Source organism: Nesoenas mayeri, assembly GCF_963082525.1.
Source record: "Nesoenas mayeri genome assembly, chromosome: 9".
Lineage (NCBI taxonomy): Eukaryota > Metazoa > Chordata > Aves > Columbiformes > Columbidae > Nesoenas > Nesoenas mayeri.
The window spans coordinates 21,118,706-21,145,723 of NC_137557.1; the positions used below are offsets into that span (position 1 = coordinate 21,118,706).

Below are 27,018 nucleotides of genomic sequence, written 5' to 3' on the forward strand. Positions count from 1 at the left end.
CTTCACATGGAGAGAGCCCTCAGCCCACTGCAGGTGTGCAGGAGTTCCCTGGGAAGTCACCAAGCGTGTTGGTACCAGGCTGGTGAAACTCCTGCTGTTCATGCACTCACAGCTTTTATTTCAACAGTTGTATGCCTCATTATGTGCTTTGTTAGTCTTCATGCCTATGGTAAAGTAGGAGCTTGGTTCTGGAAATACTAGTGGTGGGATTTGTATATCAGCTGGCTGGGATGGGACATGAAGGTAAGTGGAGACTTGCCCTGCCGCTGGTATGATACTGTCTAACAAGACTTGACTGTCACTTGTGGAAGGGAATAGAGAAAACGTTTGAGTGGCAATGGCCTCAGATCACTATTACATAGCATATGATGGCTAAAAGCCAGCTCATATCTTCCTGTGTGATGTTCAAGGTGGTGGACTTTCAAATGAGATCTTTAAACAGCCTGAAATTTTAAAATTACTCCTGTGTTTTCCCTCTCCCTTCCCATTACCAGCACATTGACATTTATAACTGTATATACACACATGACTGTGCACACAGCCCTGACTGAGATGTTTTCTTCCCCCCCAGGACCAGCTCCTTGCCCTGTGTTCAGTGTCCCATCTGGATGCACCGTACACTATGGTTCACATCAATGCGTTGAAAAAATTGATGTGTGTTCTTGTGGTGATCCTGGTAGCGCTGACAGTGTGCCTGTGGAGAGAGACGAGGAGAAGCTACTATGTTCCTTTCAAGACCGAGAACGATGATTTGCAGGTTCACAGGACCTCGGAAAAATGGACCTCACTTAAATCACAGGGCCTTTTCCATGAAGCAGTCAGTGAATTTGGTCACATACCCCAAACATCATTTGGTAACCACAACAAAGTAAAAGGCAGCACCTCTGGAACAGCCGAAAAGTTCAAGAAAGTGGCAGACTCTGTGAAAGTATGGGATAAGGACAGCTCATCCAGAAATCTCATACCCAGGCTCCAGAAGGTCAGAATAAATTACTTATCCATGAACAAGTACAATGTGACTTACAACGGGAAGAGGAACACTGCTAAACTCAGTCCAGAGAAGCTGCTCTGCCAGCTACGGGACAGGGTGAACGTGACCATGATAGAGGGGTCGGATGGTCCTTTTGATACCTCTGAATGGCAGCAATACATACCAGGGAAAAGCCTCAATGAAACAGTGGGCCGCCTGGGTCGCTGTGCTGTCGTGTCCTCGGCAGGGTCTCTGAAATCATCTCATTTGGGACAAGAGATAGGTTGGTATCTTTGCATTAGCATAAAATCAAATTACATTGTTTTATAACTTATGCATTTTGTCTCTCTAAGAAAGCAGCACGCAGTGCAGACCAGCTCTCCAGCCTTCAACTCAGGATTCTGTGCCTGGCAGGGAGTTCTTATGTACCTGCAGTTCTCTCAACTTTCTTCATTAATTGTTGTTTGAGGCTCAGTCAAGATTCACACTTTGCTAACCTGCAACTTCACTGAAGAAGTTCTGTAGCCTAGGAGTTTCTCTCCAGTGGAAATAGTTTGTAGACTTTGGTGTGTTTGTAAGTTATCTGTCAGATCAGATCCCTTTGGCCTACACTAAGCTGCAAGTAGCCTCCATCTTCTGAAACAAGTAGGTGGATAGCTTTTAATACATTATTCATGGACAACTTGGGCAAAGCTTTCAGAATTGTAGTTCCTCGATGCTCGTGAGAGGGTCAGGGATTTGTTTTGGTACTTGTTTAAATGTTCTCCCCAGACTCCTCTGTGATCCACAGGGCAGGTAGGCATGTGCTAAAATGAGGTGGGAAGGTCCGAAGTGTATTTAAATGCTATAAAAAATGGGATGAAAAAGATAGTGGTGGTACGAACTACGATAACATTGCCTCCTGGTAAAAATTACCAGTGGGACTTGGTTGATGTAATTGTTTCCACCTTTTAGGAGTGTTTGAGTCCAGGGTAGGTCAAGACTTAAGCCAATTCTGAATTTTCCTCTGAGTACCTGTCTTGTCTTGTTCAAGTGCCTCCTGAAGTTCAGTAGCTAAAGGTTTCCATGGAAGTGACCTTCTGTAGAACACCCTCCCCTGAAACAGCTGGCGTGTGCCCAAGGGTATCTTTGTTAGACTCCAGCATGCTGATAAAACCACTTGCTCCTCCATAAAGAGATAGCCTCAAGAGCTGAGGGTGGTGTCTATGGGATGTTATAACACAGTCCATGGGTTTGGTATCAGAGCAGCCAAGAAGTGTGATGGACTTTGCTCCAGCCGTGGCACAGCTGAGAGGACGTCATTGTTTCTATAGCCGGTCTATGAGCCACAAGGGATGGAAGCTGAAAAAGTCACTGTGTAATTAATGCCGTTAACCCCTGCTGGCATCCCTGGCTTGCGTTCCTCACGCCTGGGTCCCAGACTTTAACCTTTCTGCCCAAGCCATCATCTCTGCTAGTCATTCTGCAGAGTTACGGGCACTTGCAGCCTTGAGCTGGGCAGGGTGAATATTGTTGGAGTATTGAGTGTATTTATGCATGTTTTCTTCCTAGTTTTGACCTGATGTATTGCCTTGTAGGAAAAGCCATGGTTGTCTTGGAGGAAGGTGCCAAAAACCTACTACATCTGACAGGCTTAAAATGAGGCATTTGCATGGATGAACATGATAGACTGCTGAATTATTATTCCTTAAATGACCAGGAAGTATTTGTTCTGTGTAATCATGTTAAGATATCAAATAAGCAATTAGTCAATGTGAGGGAGGCTGGCAGGGCAGAACAGGGAGAGGTTTGTAAACAGGCAGCTCCTCTTGTTGTTATTGAAACAACAAGGCTCTTGATGTTATTGAAAGTTATGAATTGCCAGTGAAAAATCTGATCTGGGAAATAATGAGTGCAGCACAACCACCTGGAGACAGAGTGCTTCAGAGAGCCAGCTACTCTGCCTGTGCAGTCATTAAACACCCATTTAAAACGCAAATTTGGGGCACAATAATGCTTGGTGGCTGACTGAAGTTCTGTGGGAGAATTATAACCCTGTACTCTCTTGATGCAAGGTAGGATGTGGAGTTAAGGGTTTGTAGTGGTAACTACAGAACTGCTTCTCAGCATGGACACTTTATTTTTTTTTTTTTTTTCTTTTGGAAACATCACCTTTCTGGGTTTCGTGTGTTGCTTTGGAAGGGCTCTAAACAAGATCCACATGTCTATGAGAATAAAGTAGCTGAGAAGCTAGTCTTCGCTGCCAGTGATCACTGATCTTCCAGCATTGCTTGTGAGAACACCCCTCTTTTCAAGAAAATTATCTCAAAAAGTCCCAGTTCTGGACCAGGTTAGCCTTTCTCCCCTGGCTGGGGACTCAGCAGCTGAACACCTCTGGTCCTCTAACAGGTTTCCTATGCAAATCTAGCCAGTAGGTATGGAGAAACCAGGGTGCCAGGCATATATGCCACAGCAGCAGCCTGGCTCTGTGCTGTTACAGCAGCACAGCTGGCCATGCAGAGGCAGAGGAGGATGCTGCAGGAATGCTGTGCTGTCTTCAGAGATGATGCCAGCAGAGGAAAATGCAGTGAATCCCAAGGCATGTAACAAACTGTGCCTGTTACATGCACAGCGGTGGTTTTATTTCTGTAACGTGAGAGGCACACTGGCAGGCTGAAGCCAGCTTTGTTTTCCACTGAGGTTATTATACATATTTCTCAGGCTGGTCAGCCTCCAGACTGCAAGAGAGGATGCTGGCTCACTGTTATTTCCTAGTTCCTTAGTTTGCAGCCAGCCACATGGTAAATTAATTGTATATTGGTCTATCTCCTGGTAGAGTGTTTGGAAGGAAGAAGAGGAAAAGGGAGGGAGATGCAGCATTCCTCTGTGCAGGGCAAATGCTAGGGCTGCACTCACAGCTTGCAGTGCATTGCGGTATAAAAAAGTGGATTTTTAAAAGTTTATTGATCATTAAGTTAGACTAATGACTTCTTCCATAGAATCTGGCTTGATACTTGTAGTTGGAAAGCCATGGTCTAGCCAGAGTGTATTAGAAATGAAGGAGAATAACACATTTCTCCTGTCACTCCAAAACCAGTTGTTAGCTCACAGGTTTTTACTCTCTTTTGCTTTCAGACAGTCACGATGCCGTCTTGCGATTCAATGGGGCTCCTATCAAGGGATTTCAGGAAGATGTGGGGCAAAAGACAACGATTCGTCTTGTGAACTCCCAGGTAGGTCTGATGAATATGCGCCAAATGGACCAGGCATAGCAAAGCTGTGAACCTCCCCATACCGCCTGGGAGCAGAGCTTCTGGCTTCATCTGCTGCTGGGAGGTCTTTAAAATGCTGCTTAGCAAGCCAAGCTGTGCCAAGACACGAGTTGTGCCTGCCCCACAGATGGGTATGAAGAATGGAGTTTAATTGGCTTCTGATAAAAGAACAGTACTTCTTTTCTGCCCAGCAATGCTGCAGACTGTAGATAACACATTAACCAGGGCTGTTAAATGCCTGAAGGGCATTGTCAAAGGACCCACCTTTAAAGCTGTAGCCTGCATGCAGCCAGGAGGGGGCATGGACTCTGGTGGGTGAGTCAGAGGGTCCAGAACCTCATTGCAGAGCATTGCAGAAAGTACCTTTAATAAAAGGCATTGTTTACCTAGTTAAATTTTCCCTCTTTGAGAGCTCTTTCTAGGTATGAGGCTGTCCTTCTGCTAGTTTTTTTGGAATTCAATAGGCTTTGAAGCAGACTCTGAATGGTTAGGACCACATCTAATAATACATTATCAGGGTTAGGGTGCCACCCGTTCAGAAGCGGAGTGAGACCCACAATAAGAGACTGTGACTGCTCTAGGTACATCTCAGGGAGTGTTTGCACCCTGCTCCCATAGAGCTGTTGCCCTTCATTTTTGCCTGTTTTGGGGAGAGGAATTTTCAAGTGTAGACATGCAAAGAGAAGAGGAAATCTCAGTAATGTGTGCTGGTGAGGGGGTGGAGTGAGGCAGTAAAATACTGATGAAGCCACGAGTCATTGGATGCAAGACGTGGTGCGGCATTGCAGAGCAGAGTACGGGCACCTCCTTGCCCAAGAGGAGGCTGTAGGCACATGAAAACTGAGGGGGTGAGTGATGGGGAGATGGGAGACCGAAGTGTAGCTTTTGTTCTCCAGAACTGTTAAGGCAGTTTACTTTCCTCACCCCAAAGCTGAGATTTATAGGCCCAGAGTTTTCTCATCTGCTCTTGTGTGAGAGGTTCGTGGGTGCTGCCCTGTAACAAGGTTTGAAGTTTCTCAAAGCAGCAGCAGGAGCTTGGCCATGCTCTTCAAAGGCAAGATGTGAAGCTAGCTTTCCCTCGTTCATTCTGCATGTCTTTTGAAGAGTGTTCTTACTTCTTGAGCAAATACTGTTGCTGCCTCTTTCTGCTCTTGAGTCTCACCTTTTTTCCTTGCTGCTGTGCTCCGTTGTGCTGCTTGCTGCACCTCAATTCCCCTGCCTTAAACCACCAGCCACATGTGGGACAGTTTCTTCTTTCTGAACCAATCTGTTTCTAGCAGACATATCTGGGTGCTGACATTCTCCTTCCTCTGCCCTGTTTGACCTCTCTATTTTTTTTTTTCTTTTCCTTCTGTATGTATTTTTATGATGTCAGATAGGTGTTATCACTTAAGAAAACTTTCTCTGGAGGATGTGCTCATTGCCAAACTTACTGTGATATGAAGTCATTTACCAGCAAAACCGTGTACATGACCTGTGTGGTACCAGCGTTATCTGCACAGGGAGGAGGGTAACGGTGTGATTGTACAGCAGTAATAACTTTCTGTGTGGATGCTCTTATTTTGGACTAAGTGTACCTTCATAGTGCTTCTGTTCTCCATGCAGATTAGCCTGCAGCTGTGGATGATGCTTTTCATCTGCCACCATCCCCTCTCAATGGAGACAGCTTACAAATTTCAGTTACAGAGAGAACAAAATTATGTAGTTTTTGAGGCTAAAATGCAGTGTTGATCTAGCTGCCAAAACGGAGCAAAAGGTTCTCTCCCTGTGAACAGTGCAGGAGTCTCTCTTCTGGAGTTTGTAAAATGAACAGCTCTAATTGCAGTCCCTGTTATCTTCAGGGATAACTGGATTGGGAGCCTCGTTTTCTTCTATGTTTTTATATGCACATTTAATGGTTCAGTGCTGTTCTAGTCATGGTGACATCATCTTAACCCTCTTGTTAGTGGGGCTGCTTTGTGGCATTTTGTTTTCAACTGCTTGCAGACATCAGGCGCTGGCTGCACAAGCTGTAGGTTCTTCTTGTTCTAGGCTTGGTTTTTCTTATGTACTAAGTGGTCACTTGGAACACGGATGGGATTGTGGCTTAGCTGCTCTTATTTTGGCTCTTACTATTGATCAATCCTCAATCTATTCTCAAAATGAAGGAAGTGGGATCTCCTGGATCTAATCTGTCAGAACTAGTCTGTATTGAATGGTGTCCCTTTGGTGTGTGTGGCCAGTGGCCCTAAGTTCCTTAATAACTATTTTAAGATATTTTTCTGTAATTTGCTGACCAGTCTGTAGCACATATATAGGGGGTGGATGGTTTTAACAGTGGTATGGGGTATCTTGTACATTTGTGTGCACAAGAAAAGATTAGTAGATTGATACTGGCTGGGGGGAGAAATGTGAGGATAGGCTTGTAGCTCCATAAGCTTGGTAGTTGTTCTAAAGCAAGATATTCTTTAGCATTGCCTTGCTTATTTTCTGAGACCTTCACTGGTTCATCAGTACCACGTCCTTTAATGGCATTTTTTCCTGCAGTCATACACAAGACATTGATTTGCCCTGGGAAAGTGCTTGCATCTTGCAAAAATAAGGGCTCACGAGTGTGCGGGGGGAATGCCAATGTGGTTCTGTAGGACACAGCTCTTTTCTGCAGAGCTGACGAAGGACCAGAGTACCTTGTTCCTCACAGCCCTTGTTTATGGTTCTCCTTGTCCGGCTTCTCGCTGTCATGGAGAGCCCTCTCTGCTTTGGCTGTGTTTGCTGTTCTTGGCATTAATGAGTCAGCAGGGAGGAAGAGAAAGAAGATAGCACATCGGTGGAATGGAGTGAAGATTGTGATGGGAAAGGGGAGCACATTTAGATTACAAGGAATTGGCTGTGGTAGTTGGAGAGAAGAAACTTATTTTAATAAGGTCAATAAACATATCAGGAGGGTAAGAGCTGTATTAGCAAGATACTTGTTAAATGGCCAATTGGCTAAAGAGCAAATTAACTAGGAAATCAATAGATCAGTTAACTAATTAGGATTAAAAAAGCTGGGCAAGACAAATAAGTGATGTAGCAATTTACATGAATTTAACTGCTTGGAAAGAATCCATCGCTGTTAAACAGAACAAATGGTCACTAAAGGTATCTGGGGAGCCAGATTCCTCCAGCAAACAGGTTATGTGAGGAATGGATTACTGGTAGTGCCAGGACTCAGCTCTGTGGTATGGGGAAGGAAATAGCGAACACATTGTGTTTGTGGGGGTGCTCCCCACCTGGTTTCTTATCTCTTTGTTTTTGTGCCTGTCACAGCTCTCTAGGGTTTGTGTACCTCTGCCAACTCACATGGCTTTGCTTTGCTGACCTTTGCATTCCCTGATGCTCAATCTCTCTTGAATCCTCCTTTCACATGTTTCCCATCAGAAAAGTTCCTGAAGGATTTCTAGCCTTTAAATAGAAACAATGGAATGAGAATGAAGTGCCCGTGTTCCTTGCCACGTTCCTGTCCTGTTGTGGTGCTCTGTCGCACCGTGCCTGGCGCAGGGGTTGCTGGTACCACCTGCCATGTCCTCTCTTTGCTCTGCTGTCCGGGCAGTGAGCAGACATTCACACCTGCAGCCTTGCATGCTCCAGCTCCCAAGCAGCCCAGATGTTTTAGCTACTGTAAGGAAATGAAACCTAGGCAGGACACGTGGTCAAGGCCAAAGCCTAATCCCGCAAAGTTAAGAACAGATGCGAGGAAACCCTTGTTGCGTTTGGAGTAATTTGCATCTGGGCTGATAAGAGTGTCCTTGTGCTCTGGTATGGGGACAGCCATGAGGTCAGCCTGCTGCTGGGGTACTTGGGCATAAACTGGCTGTCTCTTAATTAGATCCATGGGGAAAATCAGCACAAATGGGAGCTGGTTTTTATGATGGTGCTTTTCTTCAGCAGATGTTTACAAGCTGTGTCTATACGGATTATGCCTTTGGGTGGGGAGGACAGGAGATCAGTCCCTGTCTCATTTCATCCTGACTGCTTGCTTCTTGCTGCAGACCTGGGTTGGCTTTCGGTGTCACAAGCTGAGACAGTTGTGTGCAAACCGTAGAGGTCAACTTCTGTGATTGAACCACCTGGTTTGGTTCATTTGAGGGAAGCATCTGGTGGAGCATTCTCTCTCTGCTGATACTGTCTCTAGCCCATGTGCTGTTGTGCTGCTTTCCTTCAAAAGACTCCAGCTTCCCTGGGCCGAAGTGCATCACACTGCTCTCTCCACAAAATCCTGTGCTGCTAGATAGGACTGGGATGGGAGCTGGAAGGACATCACTGGGAGCTGTGTCCTTGCCTGCATGCAGGTAGGGGATGCTCAGTAACCAGCACTGGGGTGGCTATGGCTGTGTTCAGGTATATTTTATTGTCTGGCTGCCTGCTAATTCTGACAGCATGTTGTATATTATTTTATTTGTTGTTGTTATTCAAGCTTGTAACTGTTGCGGAGCAGCAGTTCCTGAGAGAAGAGCTATATAACACTGGAATCTTAATTGTCTGGGATCCAGCACCATATCATGCAGAAATTAATGAGGTAAGGCTGAGTTTTGTGTAAATAAAATCAGATTTATATGATTTGAAGTGCATCTGTTAACCTGCTTCCTCCTAATGTGAGCGATCACTCATTTTAAGGCCATTCTTGATTACCTTTTTGTTATCATGGGTGTATGCTTGTGTACCTCTGAGAACTCAAGCATGTGTGCTCCTAGAGAAACACTTGCCTATTCCCAATCCCTGTGGAGAGCCCCAGGCCAAGTGTAAGAAGTCACCATCTTTGCTGTTCCTGGGGCTGATGCTGCAGGGAGGTCACTGCTGTCTGCAGCAGTTGTCATCTTGTCAGAGGACGATCTCTTCTTACTGACAGCTGCTGTAAGATTTGCAGACGGTTGATGCTTGGATATTGCAAGCACCAGTCAGATATGGATATACTCAATGCATGATGAATGGATTGGGAAACCCTCTGAAGATCTTAGCAAACGTCTCCTCTCTGTCAGCTGGACTTTCACTTGTGGGTGTTGCACTCCCTCTAGCATTCACTTTTCACATTGAGTACAAAAGGGTGTTATTTGATAAGTGATGAGCTTTGGAGGCTTAGGGTGAAAGCAGGTAGGAGTGAATAGTCCATTCTTTTATTTTAAGCTCTGTAACTGAAACGTCTTTGGACTCCTTTCTCTGGACTGCATTTCCTGTTTTCTCACTGATGTTTATTCTTGTGTCTAGCCCCACACCTCCAGGACACACGAGGGTGTATGTACAGCATGCTTAAGTGTCAGTAAAACCAGAGATATTTTAAGCATAGGAAAAAAATCTCAAAATTACGTTAAGGAATCATAAACCTTTCATAAGCGTTTTTAGTGAAAGGGGAAGATTTGGGATGCAAATCAGCTCAGCCTGTTTTAGGAGGCTGTGCTGAGGACACCTGCCTGCAGAATAGGATGCTTCATACTCCAGCACACAGAGGGGTTCGGGTCTGTAAGCTTTCAGGCTGACTTCTCAACATTGTCTGCTGTTGGGGCATGCAAAATGAAATTATACAAGATGGCTGATCTCATTTAATGATTCTTCACTGCCAAAGAGAGGAAGTTTGGTTTTTATTCCTGCTCATGTCACTGAGTCAAGTCACCACAGTGACCCAAAGGGCAGATGCGGCTGTGGGGGACAGAAGGTGGGTGTGTGTAGGTATAGCAGGACCTTTGACCCCTGCCAGAAGCAGGTTGACTTGTCCTCGTTTCCTGATGGATTTGGGAAAGAGTGGGCTAGAAATAAAATGTCTGACTTCTTGTTTCTGTTTTCCAGTGGTACAGAAAACCAGACTATGACTTTTTTGAAAGCTATAAGTTGTATCGTAGTACGCATCCAGAGCAGCCCTTCTATATCCTGAATCCAAGAATGCAGTGGCAACTCTGGGATATTCTGCAGGAGAATTCACTGGAGCCTATTCAGCCTAATCCACCATCATCAGGAATGCTTGGTAAGAAAATTGCCCTCTAAACTTCCCGTTAGGTTTGCAGGAGCTCTCCAGGATGCCTTTTTTCCAAGACAACTACAGATTTCTAGTGCTTATTGGAGTTGCTTTTACAGAGTTTGTCTTATGCCAAAATTTAAGCTTCCTGTCTTTAAAGCAGCAGCTCAGTTGTGTTGAAGTAAGTGGTTTGCAGCACCCCTCTGAAACAGCAGTTATAAGCATGGCCTGGTTCCACATGGAAAGCAACATCGAGATGTTCTCTAGGATTTCTCACTTCTAGCGCCAGAGCAGTTCCCATGGGGTGCGAGAGGAAGGATAAGGCTCCTGCAGGCTCAGACCTTGTCAGGCAAATAGATCTGGTTAGTGGAGATGAAATCTCAGTGCTTGCCTATTTTTAACATATGTATGTATATATATTTAAAATACATAAATAGGGAAATACAGATATATGGAAAAATATGTAAAGCTAAAGAGTTATTGGAGGGTTGGGGGTGGTCAGGGGGAATAGCTGTCCTGAAAAGTTCAGTTGTATTCCCCCTTATTCAGCATGCTAATGTCTTGTTTGTCAGCATGATAAATCCAGCCTCTCAGCAAAGGGGCTTATTTTTCATTCTGCCGTTGCAAAGCTTTTCCTTCTTATTGGAGAGGGAGATCTCATGATCAGCTGAATAAAAAGGAGTGAACGTCTAGGGAAGTTCACGTGTATTTGAAGTTGCAGCATGGATGTATGGCTTTGTTTGCCATGTGGATGTCCAGCCGCTGTGCTTTATCCCTTCCTCTGCTCCCATTGCTGCTGGGGCAGAGGTGCCCTTCCATGTCCATTCAAACAGTCACTTCTTATTTTTGCCACTCCAGCAGCTAGTTTCCTGCCACAGCCTTGCTCTTGCCCAGCACGTCATTGCTGGGGTACGTGCAGAACAACTGCGTAACAGCATAGGCAATGACTTCAGCAGCAAAATCGTTGTTAATGGGAGTTCAGGGCTTGAAAGCAGGCACTGGGCAATGGCACACAGCAAATTCCTCTGTGGCTTAACTTCAGGACTAGTTACTTGCTTTGTAAAAGAAGACACCTCGCCAGGCTCAGGACCACAGACGAGTTCAGTTTGCAGGTCTGGGTTTCCTTGGAGGCCTAAATGAATGAAAATTGTCATTTGAAAACGTGGATGATAATGTGTTTAAAATGCACCTTGGTTAAATAAGTGGTTTCTTCTCATGTTGGGTTCTTCTAATATTTTGTAAACTGTTCCTCTGATCATGCATGGTTCCTGATGTCTCAGATACTGCATGAATTTTCTGTGATACACATCATGTGCTGCTCTGCTGTGGGGCAGCTGGGGGTCCTGAGGAGTGGAGTGTGCTCGGTCTGGGTGAGCGTCTCCAAGCACAGTCGCTTTTATAGCCCCTGCATTCACAAGAGGAAGATGGGGAGAAGGTGAAGGTCTCATTGCTGCTTACCCAGGCAGGTTTGAGATGGGCTGTTTGGATCAGCTAATTGTAGTGCATGGTTGGCAGACACCCAAGTTTCCATGAAGGCCGCAGAGAATGGTTGCGCTCTTAAAAATTGGCCTTTTGGCATTGCTTTCACTGTAAACAGTGCTGCAATGAAGTCACAGAATCGCAGAATGGTCGGGGTTGGAAGGAGATCGTCTAGTCCAACCCACCTGCTAAAGAAGGTGGGTTGGACTAGATGCGAAAGCAGTCGATCATCTGTTCTGCAAGAGAGGGCTTCTGAAAACAGCCCTGTCTGGCCAGACTTGTTTTCTCCCCATCTTGTCTGCATGTTCCGAAAGCCAACGCTTCCCCTTTGGGCTGGGTGCTCCTTGCTGACCGCCTGTCTCGCTGGGATGTTTAATCGGTTCCGTGGTTTGACATGGGGATGTCTGCTTTCTCTCCCTCCCTAGGCATCGTGATCATGATGACACTCTGTGATGAAGTGCACGTGTACGAATTTCTCCCTTCCAAACGACAGACGGACATTTGCCACTATTACCAGAAGTTTCACGACCGTGCCTGTACCATGGGAGCTTACCACCCACTCCTGTTTGAGAAAAACTTGGTGAAGCACATAAACCAGGGCACAGATGAGGACATCTATATGCATGGGAAAGTTACTTTGCCCGGCTTCCGAAATGTGCATTGCTAGCAGATCAGTTTTTAGTGTGTTTAGGAATTTTTCTTGACTGTCAAAGCACTTTTTTTAAAATCAGGGTTGTCAGTTTTGTTAGGTCTAAGCACTGGTGTATTTTGATGGTTCTTCCATGTTGCAACACTTGCTCTTAGGACTTTGGTACCTAATTTCTCCTAGCTGGAAGGCAGTGTTAACACATTGTAGTACATCCACATAGTATCCGCATGAGCCACTGCAATAAATTTACTCCTGATGGAGCCAGGCTCATGCAGCAGGTGGACATCTCTGTCTTCATCTCAACTGACAATGGTATATGTGAGATGCAGGAGATGCTTTCTAAGCAGAAATTGCACACGTCAGGATCAAATGCTGAATATAGTTCAGTTTTCTTCAAAGGAGTTATGACAGCCAAGAACCTGGTCCATTGTGAAACAAGAAAAACAATTTAACACTTCTTCCCACAGTCCTAGGAGCTCTTTGGATTTATGGAAATACTGTCAAAGCTGTGTACTAATAAGCTAAACTTTTAGTCCGAGATATTTGATTTTATAAACAGTTTGTAAAATAACCATGGGAACTTCCTTTCAACTTGTAAGGCTTCTCAAATCATTCAGGTAGCATTTTTGGCAAAGGAAGAGGGAGGCAATTCACAATTCCATGATTCTTGCAACACTTTTTAATCTTCTTACTTTTTTTTAATCTCTTAAAATAAATTTTAGTAGACATTTACTTCTCTGATACAATGCTGTGCTTGGTACAAAAGCAGCCTTGTTTCAGAAACAGTTTGTGGAAGATGCTCTGAAGCACAAATGAGAGAACTCACTGGCAGTCGGTACTTCTTCCTAGCTCTCTGCTGCTCTACCTTTGGAATTGTTGACAAACACTTGCTGCCCCGTCTCTGGTAACAGAAATGCCATGTAGCTGCTAGCGAGGTGACTTGCAGGTTCCTGCAAGCTGACTGAGGTGACCTCCTGGTTGCTGTGTGCTTTCAGAATAGGCGGGGAGCAGATACATGGCCCCTGCGCTTCATGAGCAGTGGGGAGGGCATGCTCTGCTTCTCATGCTGAAACAGGCAGAATTGGGGAGGGCAGCTTTCCCCTACTCAAGGGGACTCTTCCCATAGCAGTGTGGTAGAAGCAGTAGCTCTGAAATCTCTGTCCGCCTGTGAGAACACCTTCCCCGTCCTCTTCCGTACTGGTGTGTTTCATGATGTCAGTAAAGAAAGCTTTTTCTTCTCCTGTTTTGAATAAATCCTGTGAAGTCATTGACCTGTTCTTGCCTTGGTGAAACCAGTGTAAATGTGATTGCTCTGTGGCCCCTGGGACGTGTACCAGCCTTGCAGCAGCGCAGGCAGAGCCGGGAGGGCAGCTGCTCCCCTCCTCGTTCCAGTAAGCTCGCGGCTCTTGCCCAGTCTGGGTGAGAGGGCTGCTGGGGAGCAGTTCCTTCAGCTCAGAGGTGGTTTTCTGCACACCTATCTGTTGGGACGCATTGGATCTGCCAGTGGTCACAAATTGTATATTGTGTCATACAGAAATGCAAAAAACCTCAAGTCTTTACATGGCTGCTCAGGGGCTCTAGGACAAGAATGCAATGAAGGCCATGAGCAGTGGTGTCCTGTTAAGCGTTCATTTTCACTGATAGGGAAGGAGAGCTTACCATGGAAAAGCCAGTAGAGGTTTGGGAGAGCCATAGTGAACCTCTTTCCATCTCCACTCTTAGTATGTGACAGTCCTGCCTCTGGCCCTTGGATGAATGGGTTGTCTGCCACAGCCATTTGCCACCTTAGTATGTGTTTAGTTTGGATTCAGATAGCTTCTGCCTTTTTTCCTGGTCTGTCTCCTTTGTTGTTTCTCACAATGTTATTTTCCCCCATGTGGGTGACTGGACCAGCACCCTCCTCAGCCTGGCACCTTGCAGCAGTGTAGCCAGCACAGCCTGCCTGCTCTTCACCTGGGGATCCGCCAAACCATCTCCTCTGCAGTGCTCCTGCAAGAAGAAAAAAACATCCATCAGGCTTCCCAGAGTCTTCCAGAGTCCTCAGTTACTGATGGACGATAGTGTTGCACTGGGTGTGAAATATCAAGCATGATGCTAACAGTTTTAGCTAGATCCAGCATATGATTCATTTACAACCTAAACAGCGTTTTACAGGAATTATGACAGAGCTTAAAATAGACCAGTGTTAGTCGTCCTTTTTTTTTTTTTTCTCTTTTTGGCTGCATAGATCCAAATCAAACATAATTTGCAAATAATGACAAGTCTGGTATTTAGAAAAGCCAAGTTTAAGTTAGTGGGAAGTCATAGTTAGACTGTAATAAAAGCCTCATCCCTCCCGCAGTCTCTAACCATTTCCAGAGTGTGAACAGCTTTCTATCCATGTGGAAAGCGGGAAGAGAAGACCACAGCCCTTTCCAGTAAGCCACTGAAGGGCCGAGTACTGGGAAAAATGCTCCATAATGATAATGGAAAGGGAAGGTCAGCAAGTCTGGGGAGGAGGAGAATGAAGGGATTATTTGGAATTTTGATGTAGGGGAGATCTCTCCCCTTGATTGTACTGTTATTTCTGGTTTTGAATATTGCTTAGAAATACTCTTCCTTAGCTGTAACTTCATAACTCCTTCCTGCAAGACAAACTAATCTATAGCACTCACAGAAGCTGCAGTCTTTGGAGTGCTGAAAATAAAGGGAATGAGAGGGAAATACTGGGAGCTGATGAGAACTCTACCTTAATTTCAGAGAGGTCACCCTTGAATGGTCCTGATTTCAAGTTTAAAATTTGCATTATCCAGTATTCCATCTATTTCTTCAGCTGTGCTGATTAGTTGGCAAAAAGTATATTTTTAGTAAGACAATGAATTGGTAGATAAACACTGTCAAGATGTCTTGTTTCTAAGCGTGGGCTTCTGGGAGCATGTATCGTTTCTTGCTTGCCATTTTGAAAACCTAGCTGATCCAGATTTTAAAAATGGCTTTAAAGACCTAGAATTCCAAATCTGGAGACAGTTTCTGGAGGAAATCTCAACCTTTGATAAGACTTGTGATAATCAAATATTAAAATTTATTTAGACAAGGCGGTAGAAACTGATTTGTGATGTTAAGATAGTAGGAAGTGAAACAGTTTTTTTCTCCATACTATAAACACACCCATCTTAAGAAAGAATCTGGTCTTAGATGTATTAATGTGTGATATGGAGCAAAGATTGGTCTTGATCTGGCACTCCAGCTGGAAAGTGTTTCTGCCCTTTTGCCTTTTGGTGCACTAGAGAACAAGGGCTGTGGGTGCACAGAGGCTATTTGGTGAGGCTAAAGCCCAGAGGAGGCAAATCCAGCTGTCAGGGTCTTATGGTTGCATGAGGAAATACTTGGGCAATGTAAAAGCAATGACAGTTGATGATGTGCCTGCTCGTTGTAGGGGACTTGGACTAGATGAACTTTAAAAGTCTCTTCCAACCCCAACAATTTTATGATTCAGTGTTACTGGCAGAGGAACACTGGACTTCATTGTCTCTGAAGGAGAGCTTTCATTGTCTGGGCTGGCGAAACTGCCTGTAGTTTGTTTTGCTTTCACTGAAGTCCCAGAAATTCAAATTGTATGCACCTGAGTCAACACACCCTTCCTCACCTCCCTGAGAAGAATAGAGTAGTTGAGAGTGAACTAGATCTGACAAGGCACTAGTCTGTCAACAGTGATGGTTAAAATGGTACATGCTGGCGCTTCATGGAGAGAAACACAAGCCACCCCAACCAGATATTCTTTTTATTCTCTGTGTGCACCCAACTAAAGGTGCTGGCACAAGCAAGATGGCTTATTCTTCTCTGCTGTGTACCATGAAGTCTGATGCTCTTGTCCAGCACTGTGGGTATTTGTTTTCACTTGTGAATTGTACCTGCCTTGCAGGGAAACACGTGCTGTGAGGCACAGTGCAGAAGCATGAGGCTTCATTTTGGAGCAGATAATTTTTCTGTGCATGGTCATATATATCTTAGAACCTAGCAAATGCTCCTGAAACAACGTGCCACAGGGATATTATAGGGGGAGATGGAAGTGGGAAAGAGCTTGTGGGGGTGTGGATGTAATGGCTGGTGTCCTGGGAAGGGAGCTGCCTGCAGTCACCACATTGAACATGGTGTCACCTGGAGGTAATGAGCAATCTGGGAGATGCTGGGAGCACACTGTGACTCAGCTGCCTTTGCACCTCACTCCAGGTGAGAAGGAGCCACAGATCAGGACTCCTTTTTGAAGACAACTTGCAAGGAAGAAGATGTGCTTGTTTCTAGCTTGTTTTGAAAATGCAAATGAAAGAAAAGTGGTAAGTGGCCCTCTGCTCTATAAGCAAATGCTACTTCTCTTTTTGAACTAAACTGAACAAGCTGCTTAGCAGCCTTGTGTTGTGAAAGTTAGGGAAAATGGGTTCAATACAGAAGACTGTGGCTGAAAGTGAGGTGAAACAATAGGATACTTACATCTTCACATTCTGTATGAGTTTGTGTCTGTTCACTTGCTTAATCTTCCCTTGCAGCTCTGTGTGCAATAAAGGGAGAATTTCATACCAATTGTTTTGACAGCCAGGTCAGACCTGAAGCTAAGCATTCTACCATTAACTTGTGTTCAATGTACAATGAACAAAACTACTTCGGGCAGAAAACCTAAGCAACTAGTATTTGAAAAATAAAATCCTCTGTTCAAGGCATGTTTTGGGAAGGTGCATGGATGTTTGCAAAAGCAGAATGGAAGGTGAAAAGGGGAAAACGGACCTCGGAAATGGCTTGAAAAAGTGTGTGTCTGGTGTGATTCAAACAACTTTGAAAGCCCGAGAAGGGGAGGAGCGGACAAGTCAACTGAAAGTGGTTTGGTTTGGTGTGAATAACTTCTGGCAGAAAAGAAATATCTTTAAACAGAAACAGATACTTCCCGGAACGCAGTGAACTTGGTTTGCTGTCTCCACGCCAGCTCCGAGCGTGCTGCTGGTTTGAAGGTCAGTGTGCACTGAAAGCTGTACCTCTGGGAACAAAACCAACTCAGAATATATTTATTTCCATTCATGCAAACATCTTGCAGTGCTTTTCCTGCGCATCCCTGGTGTCCTTTACATGGAACAGTAGTGAGGCACTTCCGTGAGCCCACGCTGTGTCAGACCTGTGACAAACCCCTTCTCAGTAGATGCCGATGGCTGTTCTGCATGTCAGAAAAAGTTCAAATTATAGCATGAGGATGTGTAATTTACAGTTTTGAGGAATTCTAAAACCTTGTGTGGGTTTGCGTTGCTCCTGGCTCTGTTGTCCCAGCAGCCATTCTCTCCACGCTGACCACTGTGTCTCTGCTGTGGGGCACTGGGACGAATGGAGGGATGAGCTTCTACCCCTTTCAGCACAGGGGACACACAAGTGGCCTGTAGCGGTATTAATCCTTCTGTGTGTCCCACGGTATCGGTATTGGAAAAACTGATACACAAATTAATAGCAGCTGAGCTGGTTGCGTCACCTGAAGTCATGCTTTGTTTTCGCAAAGTGTAATTTGCCAGCATACCCTTCTGTTAGCTGAGGTCTTAAATTCCCTGCTGTGCCTAGCTGTAACTGTGAGTGGGTGCTCACAAGGGAGTTGCTGAAACAAAAAACAATAAATAAATAGAGAAGAATTCTGAAAGTGAGTCCAGGAAAGGTCAGCCTTGTAGCTTCATCTGCTTCAGCGAACTGAGGTTGTAACACAGTGAGATCTTTATAAAGGGTGAGGAAAGGGTTATGACTGTAAATTGGTTTTTTTTGAGTACTGAGGAAGAGGCATTGGTTGTGTAGAACAGATAAACATAGCAGCATTTGTACCTTGCTTGCAGCATAAGGGAATTGTATGCAAGGGTAGATTTTTGCATCTCTGGTACAAACAATACGGCAGTGAATGCAGCTGTCCATGCCAAGGGTTTTCTTACAAAAGCCCCATACTGCATCATTAGCTTCATCACTCCAGGCTCCTCAAAGCAGTTGTGAATGCCTGTCTACCTTCTTGCTTGAGGTTTGTGATGAAGTTGCATTTCAAAGCTCTTCTCTGGATCAGCAAAAACCAGGAACACTTTGCTTCCAAGGAGAGCTGAGACTGCAGGAACTTCTCAGTACAAGGTCAGAAATCACAGTGCTTGTGGAAGCACCGAGTCAGTGACATCAGTCAAACAAAGACCCATCAGGAATAATTTAGAACTTGTTTGCTCAAATCGTGCTCTGGATAGTCCCCCACAGTCTGCTTGCTTTACTTCCTTCAAGTTAAAAATTTGCTCTGTATTTATTTGCTGATGTACCTTTTGTTTTGATGCATGAAGATAGTGATCTCTCAGAGCCGACTACAGCAGTTTCCAAGAATGTAACCCTTAAAAATATATCTTCCTTTGAAGTAGGACAGTGTTTATTCCACCAAGGGCAGTGGTTGGCACTTGTTCATTTGTCAAACAGTAAAAAAAAACTTCATAAAAAACTTTAAAAAAACCCCCACAGAAACACACACACAAAACCAACCAACAAACAAAAAACAGGAAAAAATCTTATTGGCAATATATCTAATGGGAAAGCACTTGACGTGCAACTTTGCAGCTTGACGCTCTTGAGTCTCAGTTGGCAGTCATGAGGGTATTAAATCAGTGTGGTTTTGCTGCAGTATTAAAATTGTAAGGCATTTCTATTGGAACAAATATGCAGGTGCGCCTCAGAAATCCTGTAGTGCTACAGAACCTGTTTCCATTTGCAAACCCCAATAAGCCCTTGCTTGGTGCAGAAACTGGAGCAATTCCCCTCATGTAACTGATGTGAGGACCCATGAGGAGACTGCAAGAAGCAATTTTGTGCCAATGTGCTGGGTTGCTTCTCATTGAACCAGATTTATGACGTTTAGCGTGATTTAAGAAGTCTCTTCTTGTACTGTTGGGACTGCTGGCTCTTATTACCATATGATATATAGAAAGAGCTATATCTATATGCACATATACTTGCACAAGGGAAAAAGGCAAAAAGCTGCACAGCAAAGCAGCAGCGTGTTAAGCAGGAGTGGCAGTGAGAGGCATTCCTGGCACAGGGGGTAACTTTTGGGGTCTGCAGGGCTTTGCTATTATATGTGCTTCCTGCAGCATAAGTTTCCCATAATATTGCAATATAGGGCCAGATTGTGCTTCTGTATTATACTTGTGATACTTGTTAGACTGGTGTATATTTATGTTTGAATGCTGAAAGCTGGAAAATCTCATTAATCTGTCTTGGTAATGGATAAGGGCCTGTGCGCTACATTCAGACCTACAAGCCAAAGGGCTGTCATGGGCTGTGGTTTATGGCAGTGTGTTGTCAATACAAAAGAATTCCTATTTTTGCCACATGTAGCCTCCCTTTCTTGTCTTTTGGGATAGAATGGAAGTCTCTGGGTGTTGTTCTCATATGCAGGTTCAGTATTTCATTATGAGGACGGAGCACAGGTCAGAATTTGGGTACTGGAAACATTTATACATGCCTAAAATGTAGGCAGGTATCATCAGTGGGCATTTTCACACTTAAACTAAAAGGCGGGTGAATGAAAATTAGTTTCTTTCATTCAGCTACTATTTAGTGAATTTTACTTGCCTTAATTGAGTTCCCAAGGTCAGTGCTTTTCAATCCAATCAGGTTGTTATAGGTTGGTTGGTGCTTTCACTACATCTTCGAAGACTATGTAGTTTTGTAGTATTTGAAGTCATTGAAGTCACTAGTGTGGACTAAAACTACGTTTCTAGTGTCTGTTACCACAGCTGTTCCTCAGCTTCTCTGTCCATGCTGATCATTTGCTGCTTTTCTAGCTGGAAGAAAATTCCAAAGCAGTGGAGTAAATATATCAAATGGGATAAAACCACAGGCTCCCACCCCACACAACCATAAGTAGATACTTCCCACAGAGAAAAATAGTATTTAAAAATATTTTTTAAATGAAAACAGTCTCTGATATGTGTTACAAAAAGTTTCACAATAGCCACTTTCTCATTACAAAGCTAAGGAATCAAGTATTTAAAATGAAGGGTCACTTGAATTGTTTCAGAGCCTTGAAAAACCTGGACCCTGATGGTTTTCTCTTCTGAAGAAATTTAGCATTACCTCAGAACAGCAGTTGTACTAGTTCAAGGAATATGCCTTTCTCTAGATTATTAGTTTTAGTTCAAATACTGTGGTAATTGTAATCCCAAACACCTCAATGCACAGCCAATGTTGGTGGTGCAGTGGCAGAAGAGCTGGACCATGGATAGTGGGAGGAAATAACCCGCCGTGGATTCCTCTGCATTCTGCTGTGGGAGAAGGGGGTGCAGCAGGGAAGGTGCCGCCCCCTGTCCCCCCAGCCAGGTCTCCCCCACCTCTGGGGCAGCGGTGCTGGCTGCAAGGGGCTCTCAGGGCGGGGGGTTCCCCTCTGCCTTGCTGCAAGTACACGGGAGATACTGACGTACAGGGTCAGGAGTCTCATGTTCCTGTCTATTTTTAATAAATTGTGAGAAAGCTTTTACAATTGTAGTATTCATCTCAGCCATTTAAATATGTGCACATGGCTCTCCCCCTCTTGGATGCTTTCTTCTAATTATAATTTTCTGACATACTTTCTTCCTGGAGGCCAAAGTTATTAACATTTATCCTCCCAGGACTGAATGCCTCTGTTCATCTCTGAGTCACTCTTCCAGTTACATATTAATTTATCCAGTGTTGCTCTTTGCTGCTATGAGCAGTACCGAGAAACACCCCAGTTTCAGACTGAGATTTGCTGAAGGGAAGACGTAACATATCTGTGGTGTATATTTGAGGTAAGGCATCATGAGGGGTATGTTTATTGAAACCCGCTGGATGCTTGGGAAGGCAAGCAAGGGAAGTGCAATGACTTATGTACCCCAAGGACCTTTGCAGTGTGCAAGTGGGAACTCCCCAGGGCTTTGGTGTGTGTCTTCTCCCCATCATGTTCCCTCCTGACTCTTGGGATGCCAGCTTTCAAATTGGCCTTGGCTTTCCCCCTGCTAACCTATTCAGGAGAAGATGCAGACTTTTGAAGATGTCCAGTGCTCTGATTTACATATTGACCACAAACTTGCAAAAGAAATGACTTGTTATCTGGGTGGCTTGAGATTGTTCTTTCCTGGTTATGAAAAATGTGAATAATTATCTGTTTGTAATTCAGAAAAGAAAATGCTGCTAGAAATAAAATATATAGATGGGGAAAATGAAGGCTAAAAGCTTTAGTAGTTTTCACTGTGTTGAAATCTGCCGTGTCTGTAGCCCAAACCTTGGACTAACTGGCATTAATATCTACTGGAGCAATGGAGTTGGTTGTCCTGAAAAAGCCTGTGGTGAAATCATATGCCTGAAAAATAGGGAAATGTCATTTGCTTTGGGATTGTCTGCCACCACAGAGTAATCTCATGAGTCTGTAAGCAGATATCTATAGGGCATTGGCATGTGAAGCTGCGATACAGTTGGGGTTATCAGTGAAAAGACACAACCAAAAATCCCTTTGGGGTCACCTGAACTGCAGTGAGGTTGATCCCATGGTACAGTTGTACATCACCAAAAGACAGAATGGATGTCTGACCTAGGGAGCTGCTCATTGACAACTGATTGTTTAGGAAGCTGAAGTGTTGCTTGCCTGGATCTCAGTTACTCTGTAAATAAACCTCTGCCTTGACAGATGGGTCAGACCTGAACTCCTAATTGATGGGTTTAGGTCCCTTCATTGGGTTACACCCATTCAAGAGAAGCACAACCCTCCAGAGCATGTTAGTTACTGTAACTGCTTCCCTCTTCTGATCTGGTCCAGCAAGTCTAGATGGTTTTCCTCTGTCCTCTATGTCTGAATTACTTTGTTCTTATCTGGACCCAAATTTGGAGAAGTACAACTAAAATAAACATCCCCTCTCTTTTCTTGGAAATGCAGATCCCTGTTTGTCAGACATGCCTATGACCTTCCAGGTTAATGAGCAACTTTCTGATGCAGCGTGGGAGTAAACCTCTCCTCTAGTTTGCTATCGGATGGAAAGTTCATTAGATGGAGGCATTTCTCACTGAGATGGGCTTGGAAATTTGTACAGCCATGAAGAGGCTTGATCCAGATGTTTGCATCAGGCAGCTGTGTGGGACACAGTGCTGCAGTGTGGGGTCTGGGCACTGATGGAGCGAGGGGCAATTCCCTGTCTCCAGGAGCGGTGAAGTGTTGGTGCTGAGCTCGGTCATGACATTTGGTCAGGAGCCAGTGCTCCTGGTTTCATTAGCACTTATAGACTCAGCTACACATATCTTGGCACTGAAAAGTCTGCTTTTTTAGTTAGTTAGTTAGTTTGTTTGTTTGTTTGTTTTTAACGGGAAGTGTCATCTATTTAGGAAAATGATATTAAATATGTAGAAATAAGATTGAATCAAACTCTTACTGTTGCTTTGATTAATCAATCTCCCTTTGTTCCATAAACATATTTTTATTCTATCATCTTCTATGCTTTTTTGCAAAGTGAAATTATTTTATGATAAATTACTGTGCTATGTTAGGTAATTCTGTGTTAGGTAATCGCACTGTTAGTCATCCTGACTGCATGCTCTCAAACATTATTATATCTTTCCTTAGACTCTGGGTACCTTATGATACTCTTTTGAGATGTATCTTATGTATGTTCAATAGAATAACCAGCTATTAATTAATATAAAAGATGTGGGGTTTGTACTGCATTTATACCAATCCAGCTATCAAATGCAATGATGAGAAGGCTAATGTGGGCACAATCACCCTCCTTTTTCATGCTTTGCAGTAAAAGTAGTGCTTTCATTTAGTACAGCGAAAGATAATAGACTTCAACTTGATCAAACAGAAAGACTTTCCACTGAAAATTAGCTGCACTGAAAGAAAGGGTGGAAAATGATGCAGATGACAAGAATATATTAAGACTTGAATAATTTTATTCCAAATCTTTTTATTCCATTTTGCTTGAGGAAGAGCAGCAATGTCTGGTAAATAGGAATTAAGAAGAAACTGCCTATAGAGAGATTTTAAGTGGTGATGGCTCGCTCTAGGGTTTCTCCTGACTTTTTCTGGAGTTGTTAGAGTAGTCTGCCTCCAAATGAAAACAGTGTTACTAAACACCTTGCCGCTGTCAAGGAATATGGCAAGTCAAACACAGGGCTTTTATAATAATACTGTGCCTGAGGCCAAATCTGCACATTTGGTGGCTGAGCGGGATCTCTTTCGAGACCAGGTGAGTGTGGGGTAGTCTGGTAGGCACTTTGCTTTCAAGTTCAAAGCCTGAACCTGATAGCAAGTTTTAGAATAGGCCTCAATAAACAAATCCTTCTTATTTTCTGCTTTGGTAGGTGTTGATCAGATGAGGCTATTTTTGCTATTAAGATGTTATGTATAATAGGTAGATTAACTCTATGAGTTTATTCTGGTGTTTATAACTGAATGTGTTTCCATGTTTGGATTAAACAGTCCAAGCAAACAAGACTTACCTGAGTTTACCAAAGGTGACGGGCAAGTAGAGTGGCTTTGACTCGTAATTGCTTTAGCACCGCAGTTCCACTTATTTTTAAAAGAGAGTGATTGTTAGCAGGTTGAAGGAAAGCAACAGCTTTTCTTATATTGGTTAATCAAATGCTTGCTAAAATCCAGGGAGCCACTCTAGTAGCAGTAGAACATTAGTTATATTTCAGTTATTTCTGAGATTGTTAACAAGGGCAGAAAATAGAGAGTCCTTCAGCAGACACCTGCCTGACACTTTTTTCTCATTGCTTTTGTTGGTAATCCATAGACAGTCGCCTACAAACACCATTAATTTTTCCTCAAGAATAGCCTATTTGGAGGTGTTGGTAACAGTTAAGTCCTTGTTCTCAAAGATCATATGAAGAGAAATGCATTGAGAGTTTTTTTTCCCTTCCTACTCTTGAGCCTGGAATTGGTTTTCATGGGCGTCTGAAATCCTGCTGTAAGAGTTTTCAACAGTTTAAAGTCTAATAAAACTGTTCTCTAACTGCCTCCTGGGGTGTTTGGAGACAGCTTTAACAGCAGCCCAAAGATTTAGACAGTACTGGGGGTGGTTTCAGCAGCTTGGGATCAAATGGGCTTATGTAGTAAGTCATAAAAACCTCTTATAAGACACGATCATCCCTTTGGAAGGAATAACTCAAACTTCAATTTAAAAATATCTTGAACTCTCATCTTTATTAATATTAAAAATAAAGCTTTTGTTATAAGACTTTTTCAACTTTTGGATTGAAAGAAACATTGCTATTATTTACCCAATTCATAAGTGAGTTATCTTGGCTTTTTCTTTTCTGTTTTCCTCTACTTCATTTGTATTTCAGTTGTCAGATAGCTCTTTCAAGCATAAAGCCATGTCTGATGCTGGGGGCTTTTGCTGTGGAAGACTCTGATGTGACTTGGGAGTACCCGCTGTTCCCTGTGTTGTGCACAAAGGGGTCATTTGGACCTTGGCACGTCATGTCTGCAGCTGAGTTGGGCATCTCATTTGAGCCCAAGAACGATGCTGTTGGTGTCCACGCTGTGTCCGGGTGTTGCTGGGACCAGAGACCTGAAGCTCATGGAAGGTCTCTGCAGGGGGGTTATTATAGGTCTTACCACAGAAAACAATTGTGAAACTTTCTGCGGAGATATTTGAGATCTCAGTGTTTTTCATGCTAATTTTAAACTTTAAGATGTTTCTCATGGGCTATTTATAGATGAGATGTCTCTTCAAAGGCCCAGAGGGACTTCATATGTAGAGCAGCCCTGAGAATTTCACCCAGGGAGACTGGGCAGGAATGCAAGTCTGTGATTTTTTTTTTAAACTCAAATGTACAGCTAAGCAAACAGGCTGGATCCTGCACAAGCTTAATGCGGCTTCTTAACTGATTGTTCTCAGACTGACCATACTGATACTGAGGGAGCTGCTCAAAGGCCTTCAAGCAAAGCCATATATGTGTGTGGGACTGGGGTGAGAGATACTGGGGAACTCCAGTACCCCTAAATCCGCACCTTCTGAAAATGAGGCTGTTGGGTTATTTCCTGCCTGAAGATCTCCAGCCGTCATGCTCTGAAAAGTTATAAAGAGACCACACACATGCTCATGGACCAAAACCAACTTATTCTGGAGAAGTTAGTTTTCATACCTGACTTACTCGGTACACAATTATTTCCTGCTTGATTTCTGTTACGCTGAAAAAGTTGCAGCATGGCTGGATCTGAGGTTTTTGACATTCAGGCTGAGAGTTAAATCCTACTTCTGCTTGGCACTGCACTTGCAGAGGTTTTGTAGTGGGAGCAAACGCATCTGCGTGGTGACAATAAGTATCAATGGGCAGAAATAAATATAATTACTATAAATAAATGTAAAAAAACCCCAGGCAGTCCTGTCTATTAGGTCATTAAAGAAGGCCATATACCTCAAGTTACTGACTGTTATGCAGATGAGCAAGATAGGATCTTTTTTTCTCATTGCAGGAGTTACTCCAGTTTGATGTGAATTAATTACCAAATTCAGGCAACTCCCCAAAGCAAAGGCAAGTAATTGGTCATCTGGTGCTTGTATAAGTCTATTCCCACTTCTTATGATGAAACAGGATTGTGTGCACTTTGACTTTAATCCTCTTTTATCTTTTTTTTTTTTGTACCTTTCTTTTTATAGAGGTTGAAATTCTTGCTCCATGGTTCCTCCAGTTTGGACTATGTAACTGTGTCAGCTGATAATTTAGACTGAGTGAAAGAGGATCCTCTGTATTAATTCCTCTCATGTCTCCTTTGAAAAGATGTTTTTCTTCTTGGATCACAGTGACTGCTGCCAGAACTGTTTGTGGCTGGCACTTAGTGCATTTTTTACTACAAAGCGTGACACTTGAATGAACCCTCATCAGTGGAGCTTTTTTCCATGTCTTTGCCTTCAAAAGCACTTCAGGCTTTTAGATCTCATACCTGGGAGGTATTTTGCAAGGGTTCATTAGGCATGAGCAGCAGGCTTTGATTTACTTGGTGAAAACATGGCTATCGTGTGTAGTGCTGGCTGCTGTGCAACTGAAAGCAATGATAAGTCTCGTTTTTTAGCAGCATCAAATGTGACGTGGCAAATGTGCTGCCATTAGGACGTAGCAACAGGCATCCTTTGAGATTTCACTTCAGATCTTTGGCTTAGTTTTCTTTTTAAATTATAGCTGTGGCATAGGGTATGGTAGGTGTGCAGCTGGGTCACACTGTCTTCTACAGAAGCCATCAACAAATTTGTGATGAGGCATCATTAAGGCTTTTGAGGTCTGTGGCATCTCTAGCAGCTGGGATAGGCCAGTCCTGCTTTCAAAGCTCATCCTATCCAACCACCCTGCAATGTGCAGGGACACCTTCACCAGATCAGGTTGCTCAGAGCCCCGTCCAGCCTGGCCTGGGATGTCTCCAGGCATGGGGCATCCACCACCTCTCTGGGCAACCTGGGCCAGTGTTTCACCGCCCTCATCGTAAAAAATTTCTTCCTCAGAAGGAGCTGGTGAGAGCAGAGGTCTGTGATGGATACATGCCCTTCAACAGCCCGTGATGTGTCCAGAGCTGTGGTGCAATTTGCAGATTAAAGAGTGCGTGCTCAGGGCCAGGTCTAGGTATTAGCAGGGTAGGGACTGACTCTGTTGACAGTCTAGTGTTTGTTCTTTGGAGGACTTTTGGCTACGTGAGGATATTCAGGAAAGCTGAACCGAATTAACTTTGTAT

At 43.9% G+C, this 27,018-nt stretch overlaps 1 protein-coding gene across 1 annotated transcript; it reads left to right on the forward strand.

Moving 5' to 3' along the window:
- Window positions 1-622: 622 nt before the first annotated feature.
- ST6GAL1 (ST6 beta-galactoside alpha-2,6-sialyltransferase 1) lies at window positions 623-12,461 on the forward strand (the record flags this gene model as incomplete). Its single annotated transcript, XM_080349651.1, has 5 exons — window positions 623-1,257; window positions 4,089-4,182; window positions 8,657-8,758; window positions 10,021-10,195; window positions 12,091-12,461. The coding sequence occupies 5 exons, from the start codon at window positions 623-625 to the stop codon at window positions 12,330-12,332; spliced, it is 1,248 nt and encodes a 415-aa protein (XP_080205777.1). The 3' UTR covers window positions 12,333-12,461.
- Window positions 12,462-27,018: the final 14,557 nt, after the last annotated feature.